Below are 26,792 nucleotides of genomic sequence, written 5' to 3'. Positions count from 1 at the left end.
GTTATTTTTCCTTTTGAACTTCTGAACATATAGCTGAAACAAATACTAAAAAAAGTTGTTCATCAAAACCAAATTTTTGTACTATTGTCACCTTTCTTCCTATTTCTAAAATGGGGAGTTAGACAAAAACTTCCAAGTATTTAAGCCTATGAATTTTTTGACAAGATCATGGAGGCTACAGGATTTTTGGCTGCACTTTGTTACAGATGTTCATAGTTGTGATGCATAGGCTTTCCAGAACATCTTTTATTGCTTTTGAACAGCTTTTATTAATTTCAGTGTACCTCAAGGGGGTGGGGGGTGGGTGGGTGACAGGAGGAGACAACCTGCCAACAAGAATCAAAACCTAAATACTGCCACCACAGCCCCCTGCCCCAGGTGGCTTGTATTTTTCCAGGTATTGACACATGAATAACATCAAGGATGTAGTCTCCTCCATAGTGCGTGGATGTAGCAAGATGAATCCTTTAAGAAGGGGGTTAAAAGCTGTAATGGAGATACTAGCACCTTAAGGTGTTTTTAAGTTTAAATGCACATAGTGTCAAGAAGCTCTGAAGAACTAATTGACTTTGTATTATTAGATAGCATTTCTTCTAGTAAAATAACAGTAGCAAAATAAATCATGCTAGGTAAGGTGCAAAGCCAAGCTGTAGGTTGTGAAGTAGTTTCACAAATGAACAAAAACTAATCACTGTATGTTATTTGACGTGTCTAATTTTTAGTCCATACAATAACTATTTTTAGTGTAGTTTTTTATAACCCATATTTACATGTAAAATACACCAGTGACAGCTACTTTATATATAAGCCTTTAATGTTTCCTGTCACATCTTAGAAAGGCTGAGCATCTATGATACCAAGTTTCTTGACAACTGCAGGTGAAAATTTACCTATAACACTTACTGCTCATATTACTCTTACTGTATTTTTGGGACGTGTATGTTTTATACTTACCATCATATTCAGGTCACATTCAAATTTTAAATGGATTAAAAATGAAAGAGACTGTACCATGTTCAAATGGTAGTAGTTGACAAAGTGAGTTTTCTGATTACTAATGTGTAAAATGACTTGCGCACTGAAATATACTAGCTCTATTTTAAAATAAGGCACAATAGACTTCATCTTAGTTGCTGTTTTAATTTGTACCCTTCTTTTTAAAAGATAAACCACAACAAAACTATTTCAGCTTCTAAACCTCACCAGTCATTGTCTTGAAAATATAGGTGTGTGTGTCAGAGTAGCAGTAGCAGAATCTGTATCCTGATCCTATTTCAGTACCAATTTTAAGAAACAAGGTGGTAGTGCATAGCTCCATTTTCTGTCATGCTCTGTGCTGAGTCTAGCGGTAGAGTATGTGGGTTTCCTTTGAGGTAGCAGCTTACTGAGAGTGTGGTTGGTGTTGCAAACTTACTCTGCATAGTTAAGGGTGGCTAACTAAATAGCTAGATGGAAGTTTACGTGTTCAATACCTCAGGTGCCCTGTTGTCAGCAGACAGCCGAGAAGTACCTTCCCCCTAGCGTGAACAACCCCTAAAGGATGTTGCTGCTGTTAGGGAAGTGCAGATAACGTATTGGCTGCTGTTGCTACATAAAGCCTTATTTCTGGCAGAGGGGGTGATGAAGTTGCCGCTATTTTAGCGAAAGGCCCTAACCCCCTTCCAAGCTACTGCACAGCTACTATAGGTCAATAAAAGACAGGCATTTGGAAATAATTGCTATTCAAGTAGGTTTTCTGTGGACCAGATAACAAAAAGTGGAAGCCTCCTGTGGGTGCAGTTGTACTGTAGTACCTATGTAGTTATTGCTCTTAACTTGTGGTTTAGGGTGCAGTGTTTATTCTTCATTATGCAGTTTCTTCCTCCTTCTTCCTTATAAGAAGGATATGTGTTGTACTTATTTAGACTGCTTATATTTTCTGTTTAGCACTTGTGTTCTGTTTTGTTAAATTCATATCAGGGAGTCTACTTTTTGTGGGTATCTTTGGACAGCTTCAGCTGATAGAATACAACTCTTTCTGAGAATGTGAGAAGCAGAGGGGTTGAAAATGTTATTGTCTGAGGAAAAAAAAAATCCACCCAAACAAAACCCTGCACAGCCTGATATGCTGTATTCAGTGTTTTCCTGCCTTGGGTTAGAGCAGAGAGAAAGCTGATACAATGGTTTTTATTTTGTTTGTGAAAATTCATCCCTATTTGTCCACTGGGGCTTTTGAAAAATACCAACTAGTGTGTGCTTTCGTGTCTGGGAATATGAACAGCCAGTAGGCATTTCAGGTGTTAAGAGCAGGCATGTCCTGGGGTCTGGCAATGGACATGACTTGACTATGCTCTCAGTCAAGACCAACTTGAGGCTAGAGCTGAGTATACAGGCAAACTCTTCTGCTCCCCACCCCTTGCCACCTGGAATATCAATGAGAGGGAGACACTTACCAGGGTGTTATCAGAGGGAGGGAGCAAGGATGGGAGACTTGGACTGGCTAAGCAGGAAGATTAATAGGATAAGGAAGTAAGCTCATACCTTTCAACCCTTCTGCCTGCTTTGTGAGTGGGTCATAGTGGGGGAGGCTGCTAGGTCTGGGTGGATGAAAAGACTGACAGATGAAAACTCTGGAGTTGCAGCTGGAAAAATCACTTGTGGAGGGATGGAGAAAATTTGAGTTGGAAAAACCAGAGGAATAAATGGTCTTAAGTTTGGGGAGGGAAGGATCAAGGTTTGTTCAGCGTAAGTAAATTCTTTCTACACTACTGTTTTAGGAATGACAGTTGAGGTGTCAGTGAATGGAGCCTATGCAAGTGCTCTCTGCTTGGTCTAAGAGTGTGAGCTAGAGATAACCCAAATGAAACTTAAATAATTGACATCGGACGGAATCAGCTGAGTCCTCTTCAGTGTTTTAGTGCATTTCTGGCATGAGTAAGGAGCAGGTGGCAGCAATTCTTTGTGCTACTGAAGCAAGGAATCTTACAGTTCTTAGGCTGGCAGTAGGAGGAGGAGGGAGCTGGGTCTAGGTAAGACAAGGAACATGGTCTTTTTTTCCCCTCAGTGATGCCTGTCTAAAAATAGGTTGGGAACCATGTAGCTGTAGCATATTATTATTTCTGGAATATGTTGCCAGCTGGAGTGTCTGTATGTTTGCAGACATCTGTTAAACTAGCTGTTTTGCCCTCTACTAGCACTAGCCCTCACAAAGAATCGACAGCTTGTTGAAATACTTCCAGTAGTGCAAGTGTCAGAAAATTGAGTGGATGGAAAAGGTATATCAATAACAATAAATTAAATAGATCCTTACTCAGTGAGAGCAACATTTTGTGCATTCAGTGAGGCAAAGGACCTGGGAGGGTAAAGTGCCATCCAAGAAACACTAAGATAATCTTAATTTGAACTTTCTGTTTCCAAGTAAAGTTTATTGGTGGGTTCTTGAGTTATTTCTTGAAAATATTTTTATGCAGTCCTTCACTCCCTTTAGATTTCTTTTGGACACAAGTTGATCTATTTAAAACTTACTGTGATGGTTATTTCCGTTAAGTAGCTAAATATTTTTATTTTGACAGTATCAAGTTAATGTGAAGTCAGTGGCAATATATCAGTTATTTCAATACCTTTGAAATCACTTACTTGAAATAAAAATCCAAGAGTGGTTGCTATTTAACAATACATAAATCAAAACATGTTGTCCTCAGTCAAGAAGTGACTGAAGTCACTACTGCACATTAAGGTAAATAGATTGTTTGTACTTAAACTTTCTCTTCACCATTGCTGTGTAAGGATCCCATAACACAATAACTGTATATAAAGCAAATTTTTTTTAAACTGACAGTGCTTTTGACTGTGCTGCTTGTCCCAAGTGTGGAGGGAGATTCTCTTTCCCTCCATTTTACTGGTGATGCCTTGTAGTATTCATTAGTAAAACTGTTGCTATCAAGTCTGGTTGTAACATTCTGTGTGCAGCAGGAGGCAAACCCACTGACTTTCAATTAATATTTCTTTTTTTCATCTCATGTAATTTTGTTCACCTCTTGCTGATGAAGAAATGTGTATGATACAGGGAGCATAACAATGGGCTGATGTGCTTCTAGTGATTAGCTGGATTCTAAACATGTACTGTTTAGTGCATTTTAAGATTGTCGTGAAGAGTTAAAAATACATGAAACTTTAAAGAAGTTAATCCTATTTAAATATGTACAAGTTTTGACTAATGAATGCTGTATGTAAAAGAAATCTTCTCAGTTACTCCTGAAAGTTTAACTGAATTGTAAATCCTCTGGGTAGTAAATTACAAAATTGTAAATCTTTTGAGTTTTAATTACTTCAAAAGAATCAAATCGAACCAAAATCTTTTGGATGTTACTATTTCTAAATTATTTTGTTTAAAAAATAAGTATGCCAACTTTGCTCATAAATAACTGTTGTGTTTGCAAAAAAACCTTAGAAGTCTGTAATAAACCTTTCTAGTAGCTGCTTAAAAATATTATTGGTCAATATTAGCTGTAATGTTCATAATAACTTTCACTGAAGTTATGTGGGAATTGGCTGTTTTAAGGAGATAACTTTGTATATACTTTTTTTTTCCAAAAGAGTGCAGGCAGGTAAAAAAGAAAGGAAGCATTCTAATGTTCCAGTCACTGCTTTAGCAAATGTAAACTCGCATATAGAGAATTATTTGAAGCAGAAAGAAGGGAGGAAAAAACTGGCTTTGAAAGCTTAAGCTTGGTGGGTGGCGGGGTCGGAGATTAGGTGAACATGCACATTCATGGGGTTCAGATGGGCAAAAGCGATTTAATTTTTTTATCCTGCCTCTTTCAAGTTACACTGAAATAAGGCAAACTTCCTTGATGTTATCTTTGGAATAACTTTCATCTAAATGACTTTAAAATTTAATTTTATGTTGTAGGAATAACAGTCTTTTTTTTTTTTTACTTTATGCAGAATCAGATTCAGTACCTCAAGCAAGTCCAGCAGCCTAGTGTTGCCCAACTGCGATCGACAATGGTGGACCCAGCCATCAACTTGTTTTTCCTAAAAATGAAAGGTGAACTGGAACAGACTAAAGACAAACTGGAACAAGCCCAAAATGAACTGAGTGCCTGGAAATTTACGCCTGATAGGTAAACAAAACAAATACTCCCCAGTCAAGACTTCCCTGACAGTCCCACTACGAGAATGCTATGGTGGGACAGCCAAGTACTCGTTTCCACACCAAGACTCAGACGTTTTGAGGCAAAAGCCACATTCTTATACTGTCCAGCTTGTAATGCTTAATGTAAAACTTATCAGATGAACCTTGTGTTTCAGCTTTTTTTCTCCCCCTTTGCTTCAGAGGCCTGACAGCGTCGGACTATTCTGAAGAAATGGCCATCTTCGAAAAAAAATCTTTTCTAGAACATGTAGACACTTGCAAAATTGTTCTATTTGAAGAAAATAGAGGGAGAAACAGAAGTCTTAAGTCTGTGGCACACTGTGTCTACAGACAGTTTGGAGGAGAGAGAACCTAGAGATTATAAATCATGAATTGAACATGTAAAATTCCCGTAAAATGTAGAAGTGGAATATGCTTCGCTCTTAACCTTGAGCCTAGTGACTTAGAGACTGTAAGTCAGTTTTGCCAATAAGACTGTGGACTTCCTGCTTGTTCACTGAACTCCTGGGTCAAAACTCGATGAGGTGAATTTTGCGTTAAAGAGTTTACTTGCTAACCAGTTTTGAATAGCCGTGAGAGTGCTATTTGATATCACAACAGTGGTAGTGTACACATTTGACTGTTTAGCCTGTGGGCTCTATAGCACTTTGACGGAGCCTTAAGTCAATGTTGCTAAATAATGAACTGTTTTCTGGATGGTTGGTAATAACTGTGGATGCCTCAAAATTAGGGCTGTACGAAAATGTACGTTCTACCTAATTGCAGGTTTAAAACTGTTGGAAGCAATATATATTTGATCACAACTAGCATGTATAAGAAAAACTGGTTGTGATAGTATTTCACTGCATGTTTTCATGCAGAAATGAGAATTTTTTTATCTTTTATACTAAGAACTGATCTCAAATGCTTAATACAGAAGGCACACGATGGCAACTGTTTTGAGTGTTGGTGGGGTGTTTTTATTCCTTTTGTACAGCTGGGTTTTTTTTTGTATTGCACTTCTATATAAAATGTGCCTTGAAATAGTTGTAATATATAGTTCAAGGAACACTACTGGTTATACTGTTGTATTGTGAAACTCCTGGGATGAACGAGAATTCAACAGGTTGTTATTTCTGCATTGTCTCGTTCTCTGAAAACAAAGTCAGTATTTTAACAAACCAAAAAAACCTTAAATGCATGCATTTTCCTTGGTGGAATCAGTGAAAGGAGCCTTTGCTACTCTATTGATGCCTCTGTTTTGTTGTCCCAAGTTACTTGTAAAAGTAGCAATTCGGGACAGTTGGGAGTGCATGTCTGAGGTGTGTAAAGTGAAATGCAGATTTGGTATAGTGTTTGTGTGTTTGTTTTTTTTCCTTAGTGAATTGAGTTCTATTTAGTAATTTGAGGTTTTGATTTTCAAAACAGTTGGGCAACATTTTATGGCTCAGTCTGATCCTAGAAAATTCAGTTTTAAATTAAAAAAAAAGACATCCAGCTATCACAGAAGGTGATGTATTCTAACTGTTTTGATGACTTCTATTAAGATGGCATTACTTCCAAGTTAAATAAGTATCTTAACTGTTTGTGCTTCAGATGATTAATATGGGATTGAAGAGTAGTGTACTTATGCAGGTTTGTTTTTTTTAATGAGTAATGACTTAACAGCAAAAGAAAAACCTACAGGAAAAACTTTACCTATTTAAATGTGATACATCTGGAATGCTTGATTTTGCTATAGCAGTATCTTAAGATTTTAATGATCTAGCATCACAACAGAGGTAAGACTTGCATTAATAAATTGTTAATGTGTTACCAAGTTATTTGTAAAGCTCACTATAATATGCGGATAGAGGCATGCCATGCAGATTGCTTGTTTAACTTGGAGTTCAGAAAGTGATTTAATACATTTAGATACAGATTGGTCCTCAGGCTCTAAATGGGTGTATACAACTGAGGAGAGACAAGTAACTCACCACTTTCTTTCAAGAAAAAGTATCGAAAGAAACTTTTGTTGTTTCTGTAGCTGTGGGATTTCTGTATTTCATATGCACATTCACACCACTAACTTAAAACTATAATTCATACATGCAGTAGCTGAAATACAGAAAATTAGAGTTAACTTCCTGGTAAATAATTGAGGCTGTCTTCATTAACTGGGATAAGATTTTATTGACTTCCCTTTCTGGAAAGGTAAAGAAATGATGATTCATGTATTTATAGGATTTTTCCTTCTCTTTGCATTCCCCCCTTAATTGTATTAATTGTCCATCCTTGTATGCAACTACTTTCATTTCACAGCATCTGACCTAGTTTTTGAAAGAGATGATGCTCCTATTCAGGTCCCTAACTAGTGTTCTTAAGGTAACATGTTAACTGCAACCCTAAGTGATCTTAGCTCTGGGCCTTAACCATAGGTAAGGGTGTACAGCACAATCATTGCTGACGCCTGGAGGGAGAAATAAAAGGGCATGTAATCAAAAGAATGGCTATGCAAAGCCATTTCAACAGTCATTAAACATGGAGTATACACTTGCATTAGAAACTATTAGAAATTTCACTTGCAGTAAGCCTAGTACACCATTAGTCCACTGAAACTTAACCACTTATATTCTTACAGGTTTTGTTGCATGGTATGTTCAAGCAAATTTGAAAAAATGATGCCAAACTTAGTTTTACAGCTAATAGGAGTTATTTTAGTAGTACTGAGTTTTATATTCTTGCATGTCTTGTCTTTTTTTTGTAAATTGCAAGGGGAGGTTACTTGGTGCCATACTAGTTAAGAACATCTGGAAAAAAATTTGATGGGAAGAAACAGCATTATAGGTAACTATGCAAATTTCTATACAGGTAATAAGTATTTTACATTTTGGCAGGAATTGACATGAAGAAATTAATGGGATTCTAAAATTGTCCCAATTCCAAGGTAACTGGTACTGGCTAACTCTACAGTTGACGTTGTTTTGTGAAGAGAAAAGCATTAAATGACTTAAGCACTTCTTGTGAACTTCTTCAACTTGTAGTGGTGATGAATACAGTAACAGGAATTTGCAAACGGCTAAAAATCATTGCATGTCTGCCTAATAACTTTTGGGATGTGTCACATTGGTTATCTCCAAAGTGGTCCTGCTTTACACAGAATGAACATCTCTAAGGAAACTTGCATCTTAAAGTGTGCGACTTGGACTGTATTAGGTCAGCACAATTTAAACTTCAAGGACTTGGCATTGGACATCACATCAAGAAAGAAAACGGGTTGCTGCCTTTAGCAGAGTTTCAGGCTCCCAGGACTTTACACAGCCAGATTCCTTCTGGAGCAGCCCATCTGAAAGAGTTGGGAAAGTCAGTCGGAAAATGTTTAATGGGGCAGAATTGGCAGAACATAAAAGTTGTCTAAGGCCTGAATGCTTAAAAGGTAGTTGATAAGAAAATTACTATTTTAAATTCTTTTGGTTGGGTATTTTGGTTGCAGGAGAGAACTGTGGCTGTGAAATGAAGCAGAAATTTCCTGTTCTACTTTTTTAATCCTCAAAATTTCTTTCAGTCTGTCACTTGTTTAAAAGCAAACAAAAAATTAAATGACCTTCTTGGTCTTGAAGTAATGCAAGTCCTGCCATTGAATTAACAATAAACCTGTTCAAGTTGGGGTTGGGTTTTTTGGGTTTGTTGAGTTGGGTTTTTTTTGGCATAGTTTGCACTTATGTAGAAAAGAGGACAGCTTCATTATGTTGCTGAGCCTATTAAAAGGAGAACTTTGTTATTGCTATCCTGACTTTGGCAGACCAAGGTCTTAAAGGACTTTAATTTTTCTCTTTTATGGAGTCAGCTGTATTGCCTATATATTAATTTGCATACTACTTCCTATAATGCTTTATTTACAATGCAACATTTATCATGAAGATTAAAGATGTGTGATACTACTCATTTAGTAAAGAAAATCTTGTCAGTTCAAAATAGTTTTTCATGCCAGTTTCCCATTTCTTTCAGAAACTGGGCATCGTAATGATCATTACTCATGATTTGAAATTCTAAAGGAAGTGTATTAATAGACTCCTTCTTTAAGTTCCTGCCAATTTTTAACTACTTTTTACTTTCTCCTCACCATGCAAGATGTGCTTAGGAAAGCTGACCATAGGAATTGTGAAACAGACTGTACGTTACTGTCAATACATAAATTGGGTTGAAAAATAGACATCTGATTTTTTTTTAAATAATAGTACCTGGACAGCATTCAAAAGAATGTCTAAGCCTCTTAAAAATGGATGTCACTATGAAAATGAACATGGGATTTAATACTTACCCCAAGCAACTTCCTTCTTCAAAAAAACAAACAAAAAATTATTAATTTTACTAGTACAATAAATGAAGAAAGTTTTTATTTATAATTTAGTTTACACATGTAACTTTTATGCAGTACCTGATGTTTTGAATTACAGGGCACATCTTTAATCAGATACTTAACTCCACTGAGAATTAGCACATGCAAGATTGTGCATACTGATAATCCAGATGTTGGTACTGAAAAAGAACAATATGCTTATTCGTGTTTGCAGTAATAAAACTTGCCTCCTTCCACTTTATGGGACAGCGACAGAAGATCAACTGACATTGGAACAGCACGTGGTAACTATAGGGAGACTTTCTGCTATGACAATTATGTTGAGGCATAATGTTTCGTGAATTGTGACATGCAGAAATTGCATCTCCTTTTTGTCTGTAATTGTGATTGAGGAAGATTACTGAAGGTTTTGTATTCATTTTGTGATAGATGGCTCTTTCCTTTGCAGCCAAACAGGCAAAAAGTTAATGGCGAAGTGTCGAATGCTTATCCAGGAGAATCAAGAGCTTGGAAGGCAGCTGTCCCAAGGACGTATTGCACAGCTTGAGGCAGAGTTGGCTTTACAGAAGAAATATAGTGAGGAACTTAAAAGCAGTCAGGATGGTAAGGGATTTTTTTAAGAAAATGGAAGTTGCCTTGCACTTCTGCTAGTTTAATTTCCTGATAATACACATACTGTAAAACCATCTTTGCCAGAATGAAAGAAAAGGCAATACAGAGTGAAATATGACAATTGTAAGCCATCACTGGTAGTCTTAACTTAAAACAGACAAACCCACCCTTATCTTTGGGGGACTGGTGGGATTTGCAGTTCCAGTAATGCAGTGTTTGAATGTGAAATTGCCAGACTTTGTATGGTAGGCCATGCTATTTAATAGAGAATGTTTAGTTTGCACATGTTATTGGAGAATTGGTAACACGAAAGCTGTTAACGTTGCATGAAGCTAAGCACGCACTGAGAGCAGAATGCTTCTTATTAACTGACTCCTTTTGGAATTATTTTTAAAAATACCAACTTTTTAACAATGCTTCAGAAAAATAGATATTTTTTTTCCCCCCTTCGGTAATTTGAATAAACTAAAATGTCATCATTGTATTTACAATCCAAATTTTACAGCATTGTAAACCTAAATTGAGATTACCTATAAACTCTGACCTCTTGCATAATTTAAGTGGAGGGGAAAATGCAAATTTAAAAAATCTTCAGTTGAGAGACCTACATAGTCAGTAGGTATTTATACTCTAATGTTAAGAGTAGGTTATCTCATAATTACAGTAAGTTTTGGGACATGAGCTATTTAGACACTACATAAACCTGGATGTGTTTTTGTTTTACATGTGAAGTCTGTAAGATAGCATAGATTTCATTTGGCATTATCTAAGTCTTGACATACCCTGTATTTTGAAGAATAGATCCCCCCCAGTCATATTTTTGAGAACACAGCAGTATGAAATAGCTGGAATCTTTAATATTAGATTTTCTGCAATGACATGTTGAAATAGTTACCCTTTTGCTTCTTAACTACTGTTTAAGATAATGCACTTAATTATGAACTTGATAAATTTAGACTGAAGCGAGCGTGGACATTCTTTAAAGATGTCTGCTATTGAGTGCAGTATAGTGAAGAAAGCTCCAGAACTGAGATGTGTTCTTTAACTCCTATTGCTGCTTCCCTGTATGAACAAAGATGATAATACTGCAGTAGCAGTTTTCTGATGTTTTTTTTACACAGCAGCAGACACAGTTCAATTTTACAAATTTTTACAGTAATAAGCAGTTTGCATTTTGTTTGGTCCACCATATCAATGGTGTGCAGTTAAATTGAAAACTAAGGGAGTCTGTTTCTTTCACAGTTCCTGGTTCAGATTTGGTTTGCTCCAAAATGCAGTCTAAATTGTAACATTGTTTTTCTTGGTACATAAGTATTAACATACCCTGTGGAATTAGTTAACAGGGTTTTTTTATAAAAAGTCTTTCAGTGTCCTGTTGTTATGCAGGATTAAGAACAGTATCTTACTTGAGATAGGACTAAATTTTTTTTTTTGTTGCTGTACAGTCTTTTATAATTATTCAGATCTGTTATATACAGATGTGGTTCTTGGTCACTCTTACAGTATTTCAGCAAAGGTTTTATACTTGAGTAAAAGTAGATACATGAGGATGTACTTGCAAAATACTAGTTGCTGGAGTTGAGCTGTTTTCCAGATATCCTCCGTTGTTGCCCAGAAATTAATTTCTTCTCATGTATTTTTGAGTAGCAGTATGAAAAGTGTATAGATGACAGTTAAGCATTTCCTCTTTCAGAGGCAGAGTATCAAAACCATTGCATACCTGATGGCTGAAAAACTCTTTCAAAATTCAGCATTAAATGTTGTTACAGGATTTTAACTTTTTTGTCTGAGATTGAAGCTATATATGGGCTATTAAGTATTTGCAACAAATGTGTTTTCTTTATATAGAATTGAATGACTTCATCATCCAGCTTGATGAGGAGGTAGAGGGTATGCAGAGTACCATTCTAGTTCTTCAGCAGCAGTTGAAGGAGACTCGCCAGCAGTTGGCGCAGTACCAGCAGCAGCAGTCCCAGGCCTCCAACCCGGGTACCAGCAGGACTCCATCTTCAGAGCCTACAGACCAGGGAGAGGCTGTGGGTAAAGACTGCAGCCGCCTGGCAAACGGACCAAGCAATGGTAGTTCCTCCCATCAGCGGACGTCTGGGCCTGGATTTTATAGGGAGGGTAGCGGCACGGAAGATGACTTCCCGGCTTCTCCAGGGAATGGTAATAAGCTGTCCAACCACTCTGAAGATAGAACTGGTAGAGGAAGTGGTAGCTACATAAATCAACTCAGTACTGGGTATGAAAGTGTAGACTCTCCCACTGGCAGTGAAAACTCTCTCACTCACCACTCAAATGACACAGACTCCAATCATGATCCTCAAGAGGAGAAAACAGTGAGCATGAAAGGTAACAGAACTGTGGGTTCTCGTCATGTCCAGAATGGTTTGGACTCCAGTGTAAATGTGCAGGGTTCAGTTTTGTAACATTTTTCTGCAACATTTTTATACAGTGTCATTTAAATTGGGAGAGGATACTGTCCAGAAGCTGTTTAAATTAGTGCATACTTGTCACGATTTTGCCTTTTTGTGGGTTTCTTTTTGCTTCAATACCTCTGCCACTTTGGAAATTTTAACAGTTAATTACGTTGAATGTTGCTAAAAGGACGTTTGTGTAGCTCAAGTTATTTTTATATGAGTTAATGTGAAGTTGAAATGGAAATTATTTCCATAAAGTATAACATAAATGATGTCTGTACAAATCTGTGTATATCTAGAACCTGTGCTGTGTAAGGGCATTCTTACTCATACTGTTATACTTACACCACCTTCAAGATTTGTCATAATAGCCGTGGGTTTATGACTGCCAAGTTTGCCCAGTACAGTAGTTATATCACTAAAAGATGGACTTACTGAACAAGTCCTGTAGTAGTTTCAGTGTTAATTACAGTTTTTCCCACCATACATCTGTGCATTTTTCTCCTTAGGTGACCGAATGTTTGAATTGTGTGCATAGTTACTCAGTTTTTAAGAACTGTTGTATCCTGTTTATGCATATTGCTCTGTGACTCCAATATTATCTTACCTGTACTGACCAAACCTAAATAAAAACTTTTAATAATGTAATTTCCTCATTGTTCTGCATTGGCTTACATGGCTTATTTGTATGCAGTGTATTTACAGTACTTGTGTTTTTTATTGAATTTGTTCCTGTGTCAATGGTATATGATACAGCTTATGCCAAATGCCTGAAGTTACAGGTGTGTACTCATACTAATTTCAGGACAGCCTAATAGTGCTTATCCTACAGGTTTTGCCCTTATTGGCAGATAAGGGGGTGGGGGTTGGTGGGGCTGGGAATAAAAGTAGATGTTAGTGTTGGAAACTGGCTTTTATAAAGATTTTAAAACCTCCAAAATTCTAGACATATCCAGCAGGTAGATATACAAATTAAACTACAAAAAAATCAAGGTGTTAGTAATTCAGCCTCTTAAACCAGATACTACTTCTGTTGTTTTTAAATGCCTGCCTGAGGGAACTGACTAAACAGGTGCAGAGAATGAAAAAATTATCTTTAGGTGTACCTTTTTTGTTCAGTAGTGATGAGTTAAGAATTTCTTGGAACCTGAATTTCTGGTGGTTATTTTCTATCTAGGTGTTTAGTGATGGTAACATAAGGAGATGAAAAAGCACTTGCTTTTAAGCACTGTTCAAAGGGAAGCTTTTGAATTTGTTTCAAATTTACACAGTTACAATAAATTCCTAGATTATAGAAGGGTTTCTGTGGTACCTTTTAAGTGGCATATTATATGAGCATTAGCATCTGCAGTAGTATTGTCCAAGACAAATGGATGTAACTAAAATACTACTGGCTGCTGTCATCTGTGTAGAGATGTGCTAGTCCATGTGCGGCTGCTATTTCAGCTTCATGCGGTTCACTTAAATGTATTAAACCCACTTAGTTGTCACTGGAAGTGCGTATTCTATTGGCAATACCTGGTTGTTCTTAATATTATTTCAGCTTGCATTGCCTGAAAAATAGCAGTTATTACTTGAATGCATGGAAAGGAAGTGACAAGTATCTATAAAAAACAGTACCAGCATCTGGCACCCAAAGTAATTTGGTTTACAAAAATCCCTGATGGTGATCTAGATCTGTAGGTGCTGGTGATTTATTTTTGGTCTTAGTATCATGTGGCTTGATTGTACATACATAAGCACTATAGACATCTTGGATCCTGTACATGGTAGAATATATTTGTAAGAAGTTTAAAATGTTGATAATAGATCACAAGGCTTTATGTGATAGTATAGAAGGTAAAAAACCTTGTGGGGAAATGTGTGATTGAGGTTTGAATCTCAATCTGAAACCAACTCATGGCAAGAAAACGGTAGACATCTTTTCACCTAGTGTAATGAGTTAGAAGGATGAAAAATATCTTTGGAGTTACAGTAATTGCTGTTAATTGTGTGAAGGTTAAAAAAATGCATAGCTTTCGGGTGGTGACAGCTTACTACTTACACTGTTAGTTACTGTAGGACATTCATGCCTTAAAATTCATGTAAAGAATGGTTTTAATTTTCTTAAGTAGGTGGTACTTAACTTTTAAATTAGTAAAACATTAAGGCTTAGCTAAAGAGCTAAAAAAACCCAGAAATACAAATTATACCCTGAGACTTAGAAATTAGCTTAACTTGTTGAAGGAAAATAATTGTAAGGGAAGATAAGCTGTTCCCGTTGTCATTCTCTGCTTACAGGGTATCTTCTAAATAAGCAAGCTGTAGTTGTTGATTTTTTTTTTCTTTAATGAAAGCAACCCAGCAACCACATCAGTTAAAAGTGCATCATATAATGACTTGCTTCAATGCTTACTGGAAAAAAAGCATTAGTGAATTGCAGTATAAGAATACAGGAATGCTAAAACATACTGATGTTCTTGCCTGGCTGTCAGTGGCTGTTACGACACTTAGTAATGCCAAAAGTAGTTAGTTCATTTTAACAAAATAGGACATTTTATTGATCACTGATATACTCCTTAAAATTAGATGCTGTCTAAATCTTGCTGTACATATTTTCAGCATTCACAGGGAACTCTGTTTCCAAACCTCCTGTTGATTTCAGACAACTCGCCTGTTATCGTATCTGTTGATAAAGCAGTTACTTTCACTGCTCAGACTTCCAGAGTGCTGGTGGCTGGTAGGTGAAGCATGGCTTTCTCAGATCTGTCAAGGAGCGGGGGGATGGAGGGACACATGCCGCTGTCCTGTGCCTCATGGTGGGCTGAGATTCCCTGCCTGGATCTCTCCAGTTGGATATTCTGGCAATTTCCAAGATAAGGTAATTTATTTTCAGCAAGGTTGTTCAGACCTAACCTGCACTGAATTTTTGTAACTTGTGTTTTTGTATTCTGATAAACGTGGGTTCTGTAAGATCTTAGAATGTGTTTATTTAATGGGACTAAACCCAAAAGACTGTGGGTTTTGTGGGGGCAGAGATGATTTCCATAGAACTAAAATTTTACCTAATGTTTGTCTTGTCTGCAGAGTGCCTCCTAACTCTGAGGGAAGAGTTATCCTCACTGACCTTTCTGGAGAACCGGTTTTTAATAGGTCTTTGAACTCATTTGCAGTAACTGTAACCCCGTCTGCTAAAATAATCGGTGAGGTGCCCGAATGAAGGACTGTCAGCAGCACTAAGGGCTGCTGAATTGCTGCCGGGAGGGAACCGGATGTTGGGCAACAAGAGGTGCCCAGAACTGAGGCAAGGAACACAGATGAACAAACAAAGCGGAGAAAATGGCTGAAAGGTATTTGTAAGCACTGCTGAACACGGACAGGCACCTGTCTGTCGGGCAGGTTTTCAGGCCTTCGAAGGGCCGTTCCGTGCCGCTGTGTCCCCTCCGCTGCCCCACGGCCGCGCCAGAGGCCGCAGCTCCCGGCCGGCGCTTTGCCGCTCGGCGGCGGCTCCCTCCCGGCGCAGCGGCTGCCTCGCCTCGCCCGGCGGCACTGAGGGCCCGAGCTTTGGGATAACGGCTTCGGTTTATAATGCTGCGCTACGCGGACTGATAAAGAAACGGTGTTTTTCTCAATTTAAAGAAATAGGGTGACTACAGCCTTGTGTCAACCGCCACACGGCGAAGGCCAGCCCCCTCAGGTGCCCGCCCCCGGCGCCGCCCGCACTGCCACCGCCCCCGGCTCCGCTGGGGCGGGCGCTGCCGGGGGCGGGCGAAGACGCGGTTGCGCCGTCGGTATAGCAGCCGGCCGCGAGACAGCCGCCATGTTGTGCCGCCTGGCCTCGGCGGGCAGGTGAGCGCCGCGCCGCCGGGGTGGGGGAGCGTAGCGCCGGTCGCAGCCCCGCAGCGTGAGGCGGCGGCCGGACCGCCCTCGCCCTCCGCCGCCGAGCGGTGGGCGGGAGGGGAGAAGGAGGTGATGGTGGTGGGGTCGTCCCCTCCGCACACCTCATGGGCGCCCCGCCATTTCGGGAGGAGGGAGGTCGCGCTCCTGCCGGCTGCTCCGCGGAGCTGGGCAGCGGCGCGGCCGGGCGGCTGCTGGCCGTTGTCCGCACACCCGCCCGGCTGCTGCTGGCGGCCTGCGCCGAGGGGCTCTCGTCGCCTGGCGAGGTGCTGCCAGATCTCCTCTTTGCTGGCTAAGGTCGCCGCACGGCTGCTTTTCGGCGCCCCGAGGGTTTTGCTCTTGGTTTGTCCCTGGTTTGTGCCAAGGTCACCAGTGAACTGTACAAGGGGCCTCGGGAGCCGACCTCCCTCCTGGCCTAGCGGTTCGCCTTTCATCGTGGTGGTTATGTCTCATGACAAGCGTGAGGTGTCCGAACGGGGAAGGGTGACGGCCTGTGTGTCTTTGTGCGTGGGAGGTGGTGGCTGCCCGCTCCCCACGCAGCGCGCGGTTTTCCTGCCCCCGCCGTAGGGACCGGGAAGCAGGTGTGCTGCTGTTAGCGCTGGAGAGAGCCGGGCCTGGGAACCCGGGGGCTGTGTGGGGTTTTGCAGTTATTTCCCAGTATAGGGACCTTGTGGACAGTGAGGAAAGGATGCTTCAGGGGCTTCTTGGCTTCTCTTTTTAATTAATAAAGATCAGGTGAAGCGTTGCGTGTCAGCGTGTTACTGCTGGGTTTCAATTCCTATCTTTGCCTTACCAGCACGCTTGGAAGGGTGTGGCTGCAGCGGCTTGAGGGGGTCGGTTTGAGAAGTGGCAGCTTTACCTTGCAAAGCCCTGTGTCTGTGACCTTTACGTGAATTCATCTTTGCAGTGAAGCTACAGACTGTGTTTGCTTTAAGCTCCAGAAAAACGGAAGCTTGCCTTGTTTACCTAAGCTATTACCCTGTGCACTTAAAAGAACCGATCATAACGGTCATGGTTTGTCTGCTTCAGTGGTAAAGCCCAAGTACTACATAAGACTACTTTCTCCTGTTTTTCTCTTCTAGAAGTAGTGCCAAGTTGATAGCACCATTAGGATGCTTAGTCTCTAGGCAAAAGCATACTCTTCCTGACTTGCCGTATGACTATGGTGCTCTGGAACCTCATATTAATGCGGAGATCATGCAGCTGCATCACAGCAAACATCATGCCACCTACGTGAACAACCTGAATGTTACGGAGGAGAAATACAAAGAAGCACTGGCAAAAGGTTTGTATATCTGCAGTCAACAGGTGAGATGAAAGCTTGTTGACATAGATGATACAGGAAAAAGAAAAAAAAAAATCCCTTCTTTCCAGGGGAAATAAGTTTTGGATTATGTAATTCAAGCTTTCTTGTTTTCTTTTTTCTTTTTCTTTTTTTTTTTTATGCAGTGAAATGTTATTAGGAACAAGCTTTTATTGTAAGCTTCAGTGGTGCTGATAATTGGAAACTAGATGTAACTAAAAAGCATGAATTCTGTTCTCTGTAATACTGTAAGACTAGAAGAAAATTAATTGATTGCTGTGGATTTAGTCCATATTTACTTGAACCAAAGACTGAGTTAATAGGAAATTGCAGTCATTTTACTACACAAATACTTTGTAATGAAAGTTTACTAACAAACATAAGTAAAATTTGTGCACCATCAGATACTCAGCTGATATTTGTGAAATAATCTTAGTCACCTACAAATGGAAGCAGGACAAATGTGCAGTTAACCTGTACAACACCCAGTGAAGAGATCTGAATTTGGGTGTCAGTTACACCGCTGCGTCATTTTAAGGGGTCACATAGGTCTCGTGCCAGTGTGAGATACTAAAATATGCAGCAAGCCATCGTGGAATTTTTTGTTAAGATCTCAAATTGAATCTTGAGATGTGCTGACTTACAGGAAAACTTTACAATTGTTGGAGCAGGGCTACACCGAAACTCATAAAATGTTTCTTTTCAAGTCTTCTTTCAGTTCAACTGATGAAAATGTGTGAAATAGTGTGTATATTTTTTTTAAGATGGAATATTTTTGAGGTTTTTTTTCTGTTGTGGTGATCTTTTTCTAAAGAGTGCCATTTTACCTCTGAGAAACGGTTATTGTATAGACTCACTTCTGTGTCTTGCCAGGTTGCTTCACAGTGTAATTTAACTGCTTGGGCTTGGATGAGAGTGAGAATTGTCAAGATCTGGGTTAACTTGAACCTTGTATCCCTTGATAATTGCCTGTGTGCTTGAATAGAGACTGTTGGTTACTTATGCAAGTTTAGAGATTTTCAAGTGCCTGAGTAAGCCTAAAAATAACTTGTGCAGTCTAAATTAATGAACTAATGAGGTTTGATTAAGAATCAGGCAATTGGGATTGGCTGCTTTGTCCTGCCAGTGGTGAATCCAGGAAAGTTGTATTCCGGAGTTTGGTTAGTGCAAGCACAACTGAGGAGGGAACCCGAACTATAAGAAAACAGTGTATCTGTGGCTGCTGTTACTAATGCTGTTTAATGACCGAGGCTTCAGCCCCTAGGGAAGCAGCATTTCTGATAAGCAGAAACATCTGAAGTGTTGTGGATCCTTCGAGGTATGTTTTTAACATACTATCCTTTGATACCATCTCTTTGCTTGCCGTTTGTAAAAATCTTTCCTTAAGGAATTTTCAGGCATTGTTTTGCAAATGGGTAAGGTATTGGTGGTGGTTATGCACACCAAAGCAAACACGTACTTGAGATACTTGTGTCTTTTGATTTGGTTTGTTTTTCAGGTTGTGGTTTTGGTTGTGGTTTTTTTTTCTTTTCCCCCAAATTGGTATCCCAGTTTATTGTGTAGTATTTTGACCCTCACTAGAAAAACTTCTAAGACCAGGCTTTAGGAAAGGGCAAAGTCTGAACGCATGCTACTTCGTTCTTGCAGTGTTGTAGTTCTTTTTCCATACTTAAAACTGAGCATGGTCAGAAATCTTTCTGTGCTGCATTCCAGTGTTGTGTTACATAGCACATCTGATGACTGTCTAGTATCTCTTCTGGGTAACAGATCCTTGTCAGTAGCTTTTGTTCAGCAATAGAAAGTAAAGTTTTCTTTTTCTCTTTAGATTATATTTAACAAGTTCTTCACCTATCTGTATCTGCTTAGAAAACTCAAAAGCTGTCTGCAGTTGAGTCCTGTTGGCTTACGTTGTCAGCTCACTTGAAAACAAGTGTGTACTTTGTGATAGGGTGCAGCACAGGACTTTTGTTTCTGCATAAGCTGGTTCTGGTTACTGGTCCATCAAAATGTGCAAGATTTGCTAATGGAAGCATACAAGCTTGAAACTTACTTTCAGTGAAAACTTGTGCCTACAGTTTTCCCTGCTCTTTTCTGTCATGTGCCCTGTGGTGCTTTACTTAAAAAAAAAAAAAAAGGAAAAGTGCTCTTACAGAGAAACAAATAACTCTCAGTAGACTGAGAAACTGAGCTGACTAGTCTTTTGAGCACCTCTGAGTTGCCAGTTTTACTTTACTGAACTGTCCTCTGGCTGTGTTGAGGAGCGTGGTAAGCTGAAGCAAAGGCCAGGGGCTATGTATACAAACAGATTCCAAGATACATTCACTGTAACTTAAGGGCAAGTTACCTTTGTCTTTTGAGTGCAGAGTTGAGCTGGAGTGATCAGACAGCACCACAAATACTGTGTTTTAAGGACAGTAGTCAAATGCAGTCTCTGGTTCCTCGTAGTCCTGTGGAATAGGTTCCTCTAAGGAATGGTGGAGTAAAGAGGGATGAAGACGTTAAAGACGTCTGGGTTATTTTTGGATTTCTGACTTGTGATATGCTGTATGCTCTGGATGAACTTAAAAGTGTCATTAAGGCATGCAGAATTCAAGGAAAATGTCCCAAAGATGCCATTTGAGTGGGTATGAGATGTGTCTCATCCTTAACTTGATATCTGAATTCAGCAAATAGTGGTTTTACTAACTGCGTTGGATGCTTTCTTCCAGTCCTGTACCCATCTGTAGTTTGTGAGAGGTACGAGGAGATGCTGAGAAGATGGAATCCTGTAGTAAAACCTTAGTTAACAGGTGTGCTACTGCTTTGTGACTTGCCTTTGCATCTGTGTTAAGATGACTTGTTTATTGCTATAGGAAGATTTCTACCACTCATTCCTGAGAGAGTGGAGGAAACAGCTGCCCCCACTAATTTTCTTACTGGAGTGATAAAAAAAGATTTTAAAACCTTCAAAATGTTTCAATTCTTTTAAAAACCAAAATAGCATTCAAAACACTTGTGTTGAAGTGGTGCAACACCATTTAGAGATGCAAGGCACCAGTGAATTCTATAAAGAACATGACATTTTGTGGAGAGGGAAGTACAGGGCTGTTTCATCTTTAGTTCAGATGCAGGATTCTGTCACGTGGGGTAGAATGATCTGGGTCGCTATCTCTTCCTGTAAGTATCTCCCTCCAAAAAAACCCAAAATGAAACAAAAAGCAGGAGGGAGAAGAACATTTTGTTTGCATATGTGCTTACTGTACTCATCAACTTTCTCTCAAGCACAACCCGTTTGCCCTGGAAATTGGGTTGTTTTAAAAATTCTTAGTTTGCAAATCAGTGAGCTAATGGATGAATGATGTTCTTGTCTTGTGTTGGTGATACTGAGCGATTTACAAGTGTTGGGTCCTTACAGTGTTCTGGCTGTACTAGTTGCATTATTCTGCTGCAGAATGGCAGTAGATCTTACATGTGTAGCGTGGCTTCCATGATAGTTACGATGCTGGCAAATCACATATCATTACAGCGTAAGAAAAGGTCAAAGATAAAGAAACCTTTAATGTAGTTTGTCAATGATTGTCTAAAATATGGATAACAGTCACAAACCTTATGTTTTCCATAGACATGTTATAGGCTAGTAAGACTTGAAAGATTTTGGAGATTGACGGAGGCCTAGTGGCATCTTAGGAACTGCTGTGGTGATGATGATGTTTTTATTTATTTACGCATTTTTATGTTCGGCATCCTTAGGTGATGTCACAGCTCAGGTGTCACTTCAGCCTGCACTGAAATTCAATGGAGGCGGTCATATCAATCATACCATCTTCTGGACAAACCTTTCTCCTAACGGAGGAGGAGAGCCTAAAGGTTGGTGCTTGTTAGAATACTTTATTGCATCACTTTTACTTGACCAGTAGAACTGATGATTGTTTCTGCCTTTGAAAGAGTCTAAAGAATATTTTTTCCACTGTTAATTTGCATTTTTGTATGACAATTCTGAGGAATTCAGGGGTTTTTGAATGCAAGCCAAGAATATAAAAAGCTAGCCCTGTGTTTAAGTATTCTTAATTTCTAAAGCTGATTATGTGTACACTGCACAATACTTGGCTGTTGCTGTATATTGTCCTTTCCATCTTCAAAAGAGAAAATAGTTGTACAAAGCTCTACTAATTAAGTTGGCTTATGGTTCACAGAAAGGGAGGAAATGTGCTGCAGACTGCCCAACCTAGTGGCTGGATTTATGCTCCAGTTTGAGTAGGGATAGTTTAGCAGTTAAAGCCTAAAGGAAGAAATTTCCTTTGGAAAGATAGAGTAGTGATTATCTGCAAGTGACCTGCAATTAAGGGTAAAGGGCCTGTAATACACATCTCACAAAAGCTGTTGTGATAAACTTGGGGGGTTTTGAATGGGGTTTATATGTCTGGCTGTAAATTGGTGGGCTTCAGGTGCTTTGTACTCCAGCCTTCATAGGTGACATCTGCTTGTGACTTTTAACTCTATCATGGAAGTACAAAGATGCCTGAAGATGATCTAGTTAAGACTAGAGTATGAAGTTTTGAAGCTTCAAAGCTGAAATTTTAACAAGCAGTTCTAAAATAAGTACATTTCTGATAGAACTTGTTTTCAGATGACATTCTCAGAAAAGACACTTTAAAGCCTTGACTTCTGTTTCCCAGTTTCTGTGAAAGTCAGTAAACCTAAACCATCATCTTTCAGTTTCAACTGAATGGTTCAGGGCTTCTCTAGGAAGCCTGCTAAAGCCTGTCTTAAGATGCACTTGGAGCTATTGCCAAGACATTTTCAAGACCCCCTCTCTGAAGGTGGAAGGAATGAAGAATTCTCCATCATTGTACTGTATGAAGTGTTCTTACATGTGCTAATTAGGAACCTAATTTGAAAGGAGTGTAAACACCTTCAGGTTTTGAGCAAATTCTTAAATACCCGAAAAGCACAAGTGTGCTAGGGTAGGGGAGAGGAAGTAGTTTGACAATTCGTTGTTACACTAAAAAATTCTAGTTTCTGTTCCCTTTGCCACAGCATGCACATATAATAATAAAGAAGGAATCTAATCACGGAACCTCTTTATCCATATCAAATAGACTAACTGTAGTGGTAGATACAAATCTAAAATCTGAGGGAAGTAGTTAAATACCTCTTACTATGTATAGGTTCATTGTACTGCTATCAAAGATGTCCAAGTATTTCTTTGTACTAAGACAAAGAAATCACAGCCACTTAGTGTTGTCCTTTGAGATATGCATATTAGCTCCTTACCTTCTTTCCTCGTCCTTTGTGGTGTTCCCTTTAGGCAAGAATGACAGGTCCTGATGTCCAGTGGATAACACCTTGACTGTGTCTTTGGGGACAGCATGTTTGACTGCTGGGCTAATTTCTTTCCAGTCTGTTTGCCCTCTTAAGCAGGTTGGGACAGAACTGTTAATTCATGTTGCAGCTGCTGTTTGTCTAGACACTTCTTTCCCACAGAGCCTAAATGTTTTTGCTTTTCTTTCCTTCTGTTTCCAGGTGATATCTGGAAACTGAAAGATGTTAAATACCTGATGTTCTGTGATCTTTGCTTTTTTTAAAGGAGAATTGATGGAAGCCATCAAGCGTGACTTTGGTTCCTTTGCAAACTTCAAGGAGAAGCTGACAGCTGTATCAGTTGGTGTTCAAGGATCAGGCTGGGGGTGGCTTGGCTATAACAAAGAGCAGGGGCGCCTACAAATAGCAGCTTGTGCAAATCAAGACCCTTTGCAAGGAACAACAGGTCAGGCTTCTTTCCTTCCCCTCTGCTTCTCTCTTCATAGATTTCATAAGCAAGTGTGTGAGATCTGAAAAGGGGTTTGTGGACAAATGCTGAGAAGAAATTGCTGGATAAATACAGCTGGAAAACTGAATGTCACTACTAGCAAAAGTGAAAAACAGTTGCAGCTTTTAAAACAACATTTTTAAAGCAGGACTTAAAATCTATGAAGAGCAGTAGGGTTTAAAGTCTGTCTAGTCCAAGGGGAAATAGATGGGGCATATTGTGAAAGCGCTGTCTCTAGACAGTAGTTTCAGCTTAGTCTCCTTTGGATTATTTTTGAGTAGCTGGAGCATCTCCCTGTATCAAGGAAGATTAAGCCTCTTGCCTTTAGATTTTCTGTGTCAGTGTAGGCTAGGCAACAGGAGAGGGGAAGGTGTGGGGTTTAAAATGGAAGGCTTGTAACCTCCTTCCTTAGTATTGGTAAAGAGTAATGAGTGTCAATTAAATCAGTCTTGGATATGGGTAAATCTTACAGCTAGACAAACAGCGTAATTCTGGCAGTGATCGCTTTTGAAGATACTTTTACTTGCTTAGAGAGACATGGAAGTGATGATGGCAGGCTGCATGCCCTCCACAGAGGAAAGAGGTTATGGCCAATGAGAATCCTGCCTGCACTGGATGTTTGTTCAGATCCCATGGCAGATACATGTTCTGTAGAATTCAGAGTATGGCAAGGAATTTTGTGTATTGTCAGCAGCCTGTGTATTGCTTATGAGTACGGAAAGAAAAAGAATCATTTTAGTATAGGGACATGCAGCATAATGGGGTAAATTTCACCCCTCCACCCCATGAAAACTTGCCATTAATAATTCAGTGAGAAGAATGTTTTAGCACAAAAGCAAGGAAGGTAATTAGACACTTAATGAATAACTTTTAATTAAATATTGGAAGCAAACTGGCATTGCAAGAGACTCCTTCATGGTGTATGCTTGCAGAGCTGTGCAAGTGATCTAAACCTTTCAAAAACAGCTGTCTGGTTTCAGTTATGTCATCAAGGCAGTTCTAGAATATTCATAGGTGTTAATTAGCTCTTTCAGTTTATGCAATATATGTATGTGTGTGAGAGAGCAAACAGTTCTGTAATATGTTGTAATAAGCACCTATGTGCTGGAGAGCTCTTTGTCTTTCTGTAGATAAAGACTCAGAAATTGGGTACAATACATGTAAAGCATGTTTTCATAGATTCACAAAATTTATTTATTTATTTATGTATTTATTTTTACAGGTCTCATTCCTTTGCTAGGAATTGACGTATGGGAACATGCTTATTATCTTCAGTATAAAAATGTTCGACCTGATTATTTGAAAGCCATCTGGAATGTGATCAACTGGGAGAATGTATCTTCAAGATATGCAACTTGCAAAAAATAGAGTGAAATTCTTGCACAGACTATGAAAATGTCACCAGTTGTACTCTGATACCACTCTTGTAGTAGTGCCTGTGGCTTACAAATGAATTGCTCTACTGCAGAAAACAGATAGCTCATCCAACAAAAGTATTTCATAATCAAGCAAAGTGTCTGCTTGTTTAGTTCAGTGACAGGTATTTACTGAGATTTTTGAAGCTTTAAACTTGTGCAACAGAGGAGAGGCACTTTAATCTTTTCCATTGCATATAGAAACATAGATCACCTTGCTGAAACTTAATGAGGTCATGGTTTTCCTTGTTGCACTAAAATACCTAAGTGGAAACATGTACTAACGTTGCTATAAACAAATAAAACTCAAAAGAAGAATCTTCTATAACTGTGTACAGGAGACTAATTTTTTTGTAGTAGCTGGTCCAGTTAGTTGGTTTAAAAGTCAAGATTTAAAAATGCCTCTTTTAATTTGTTGTATTACAGGCTATGGAGGTTCTTACAGATTAAAGAGATGGGTGCAAGGGGGGAAATAGGTGTCGCTGTGACTGCCTGAATTGATTGTCTTCAGTCATCCCTACCCATTCCTGGATCTCTCACGTGAGATCTTCTTCAGTTGTAGTGCTTGATGCACTAGCTTTTGAAGTGTTACCTCGGGCAAGAGGTTACAGCACTGGCTCAGGCTAAATTAGGAACCGAATGACAGCATGTGATACTTGTTTCATACTAGCTGTTGAAGTATATATGCTAAAAAATCCTTTAAGAGACTGATTATATGCATATGCCAGGTATAAGATGTCTCTGCATAGCTGTGTTCCTGAAGCAGTTCTAACAAATTAAACTTAATGCTTGAGGCAGGAACGAAGTACTGTCTGCTATAAAGGAGCATGCCCAAAAGGTCTTGAAAAATACAAGAAATTGTTGGTGTGCTTCGGTGTTTTTGCTGTTTTTGTTGCAAGTGTTTCAGGATGCTACTGAACATACATTGTACCTTGTGCTTAAGTTTTCTTCGAGCTTTCTCCACGCCCTGGTTAAATGCAATACTCTGTATGCCCCTTTAAGTTCAGGATGGATTCTCAGGGAAACAAGGAATAGGCTTACATTACCGTACTGCTAGGCTGCTGTTTTGAAGTATTGAGTAAGATTAAGGGGAGAAGTGTTTATAAAGAAAGAAATGCCTTTCATTAGCAGATGCAGGGAGAGAAACTGTCACCACCGCAACAACAGTCTTTAGTCATTAACCAGTGCTGTGACTGGTGAGATACCTCTGTTGTGAATGAAAGTGAATTGTGCAAACAGGGCATATTTCACATTTAAAGTGCTTATTTTTTTACTATGTAATACTTTTTCTCTAGGCCTAGTTTTCATCTTGGATATGCAGCTTTTGAGCTTCTTCTTAAGTCTGGATTGCTTCATAATCTTGTTTAAGACTTGTATCATCATCGCTCATATCCTTCGTTTGCCTCTGAGGGTGCGAGAGCAGTGATGAATTAAAATAAGTGTATTGGTAATCAGTCTGGCAGCTTTGAAATTTAAAAAAATAGAAAGCTTACCGTCTGCAAAATCCTCTGTAAGTCTGGAGAGCTGGTGACTGAGATCTGTGTCACAAACTTTGCTCAGCATTTCCTCCTAGAGGAAGCGGGGATCTCCATGAGTAAACTCTAGCATTACATAGATTTTTCCGTAATAGAAGCTTCTGGCAGAAAGAATTATACTTCCTAGGTGGCAACTCAATTTACAGGGGTGATCAGTCTATTTTGAAACACATCTTCCTAACTTCCCAGCCTCTGTCCTTGTGTGTTTCCTTTTAAGCGCTTCAGATTGCTGAAATTAATGCAAAATACATCATGTAGCCCACAAGATTCCCGTTGCAGGATAATTGAGGCAAATCCTTCTTAAGGACTTAATATTAGTTACAGAGTTGATTACTATTGTTGAAAGTTATTAAGGAGAGAAAGGAATAATATTTGCCATAACTAG

The 26,792-nt window shown here is 39.2% G+C and overlaps 2 protein-coding genes across 5 annotated transcripts in view; both read left to right on the top strand.

Moving 5' to 3' along the window:
* The window catches only part of LOC119150334 (WT1 associated protein), a 31,232-nt gene extending 18,094 nt beyond the window's left edge, over positions 1-13,138 (top strand). For 2 of the 4 annotated variants that reach the window (XM_037392790.1, XM_037392789.1), the window contains exons 6-8: positions 4,927-5,105; positions 9,904-10,058; positions 11,916-13,138. In XM_037392790.1, the coding sequence (XP_037248687.1) occupies positions 4,927-5,105; positions 9,904-10,058; positions 11,916-12,499 (918 nt within the window). In that variant the 3' untranslated portion in view covers positions 12,500-13,138. Of the gene's footprint in view, positions 1-4,926; positions 5,106-5,317; positions 10,059-11,915 lie in introns of all 4 variants that reach the window. The other 2 variants (XR_005105026.1, XR_005105025.1) reach the window with 2 other exon arrangements.
* A 3,047-nt stretch (positions 13,139-16,185) lies between these two features.
* SOD2 (superoxide dismutase 2) lies at positions 16,186-25,204 on the top strand. Its single transcript, XM_037392777.1, has 5 exons — positions 16,186-16,318; positions 17,449-17,651; positions 21,399-21,515; positions 23,236-23,415; positions 24,680-25,204. The coding sequence occupies exons 1-5, from the start codon at positions 16,290-16,292 to the stop codon at positions 24,823-24,825; spliced, it is 675 nt and encodes a 224-aa protein (XP_037248674.1). The 5' UTR covers positions 16,186-16,289; the 3' UTR covers positions 24,826-25,204.
* The last annotated feature ends 1,588 nt before the right edge of the window (positions 25,205-26,792 follow it).

This window comes from Falco rusticolus, chromosome 6, assembly GCF_015220075.1.
Source record: "Falco rusticolus isolate bFalRus1 chromosome 6, bFalRus1.pri, whole genome shotgun sequence".
NCBI classification, from domain to species: domain Eukaryota; kingdom Metazoa; phylum Chordata; class Aves; order Falconiformes; family Falconidae; genus Falco; species Falco rusticolus.
Note: the sequence above shows the minus strand (reverse complement) of the source record. Positions and strands in the feature narration are given on the sequence as shown.

Bases quoted from the DNA above. Each gene is read 5' to 3' on its own strand.
- SOD2 (XM_037392777.1), top strand. From the start codon at position 16,290: ATGTTGTGCCGCCTGGCCTCGGCGGGCAG. The intron at 17,652-21,398 runs GTTTGTATATCT...CGGCATCCTTAG, and splicing joins CAAAGAAGCACTGGCAAAAG to GTGATGTCACAGCTCAGGTG. The intron at 23,416-24,679 runs GTCAGGCTTCTT...TTATTTTTACAG, and splicing joins CCCTTTGCAAGGAACAACAG to GTCTCATTCCTTTGCTAGGA.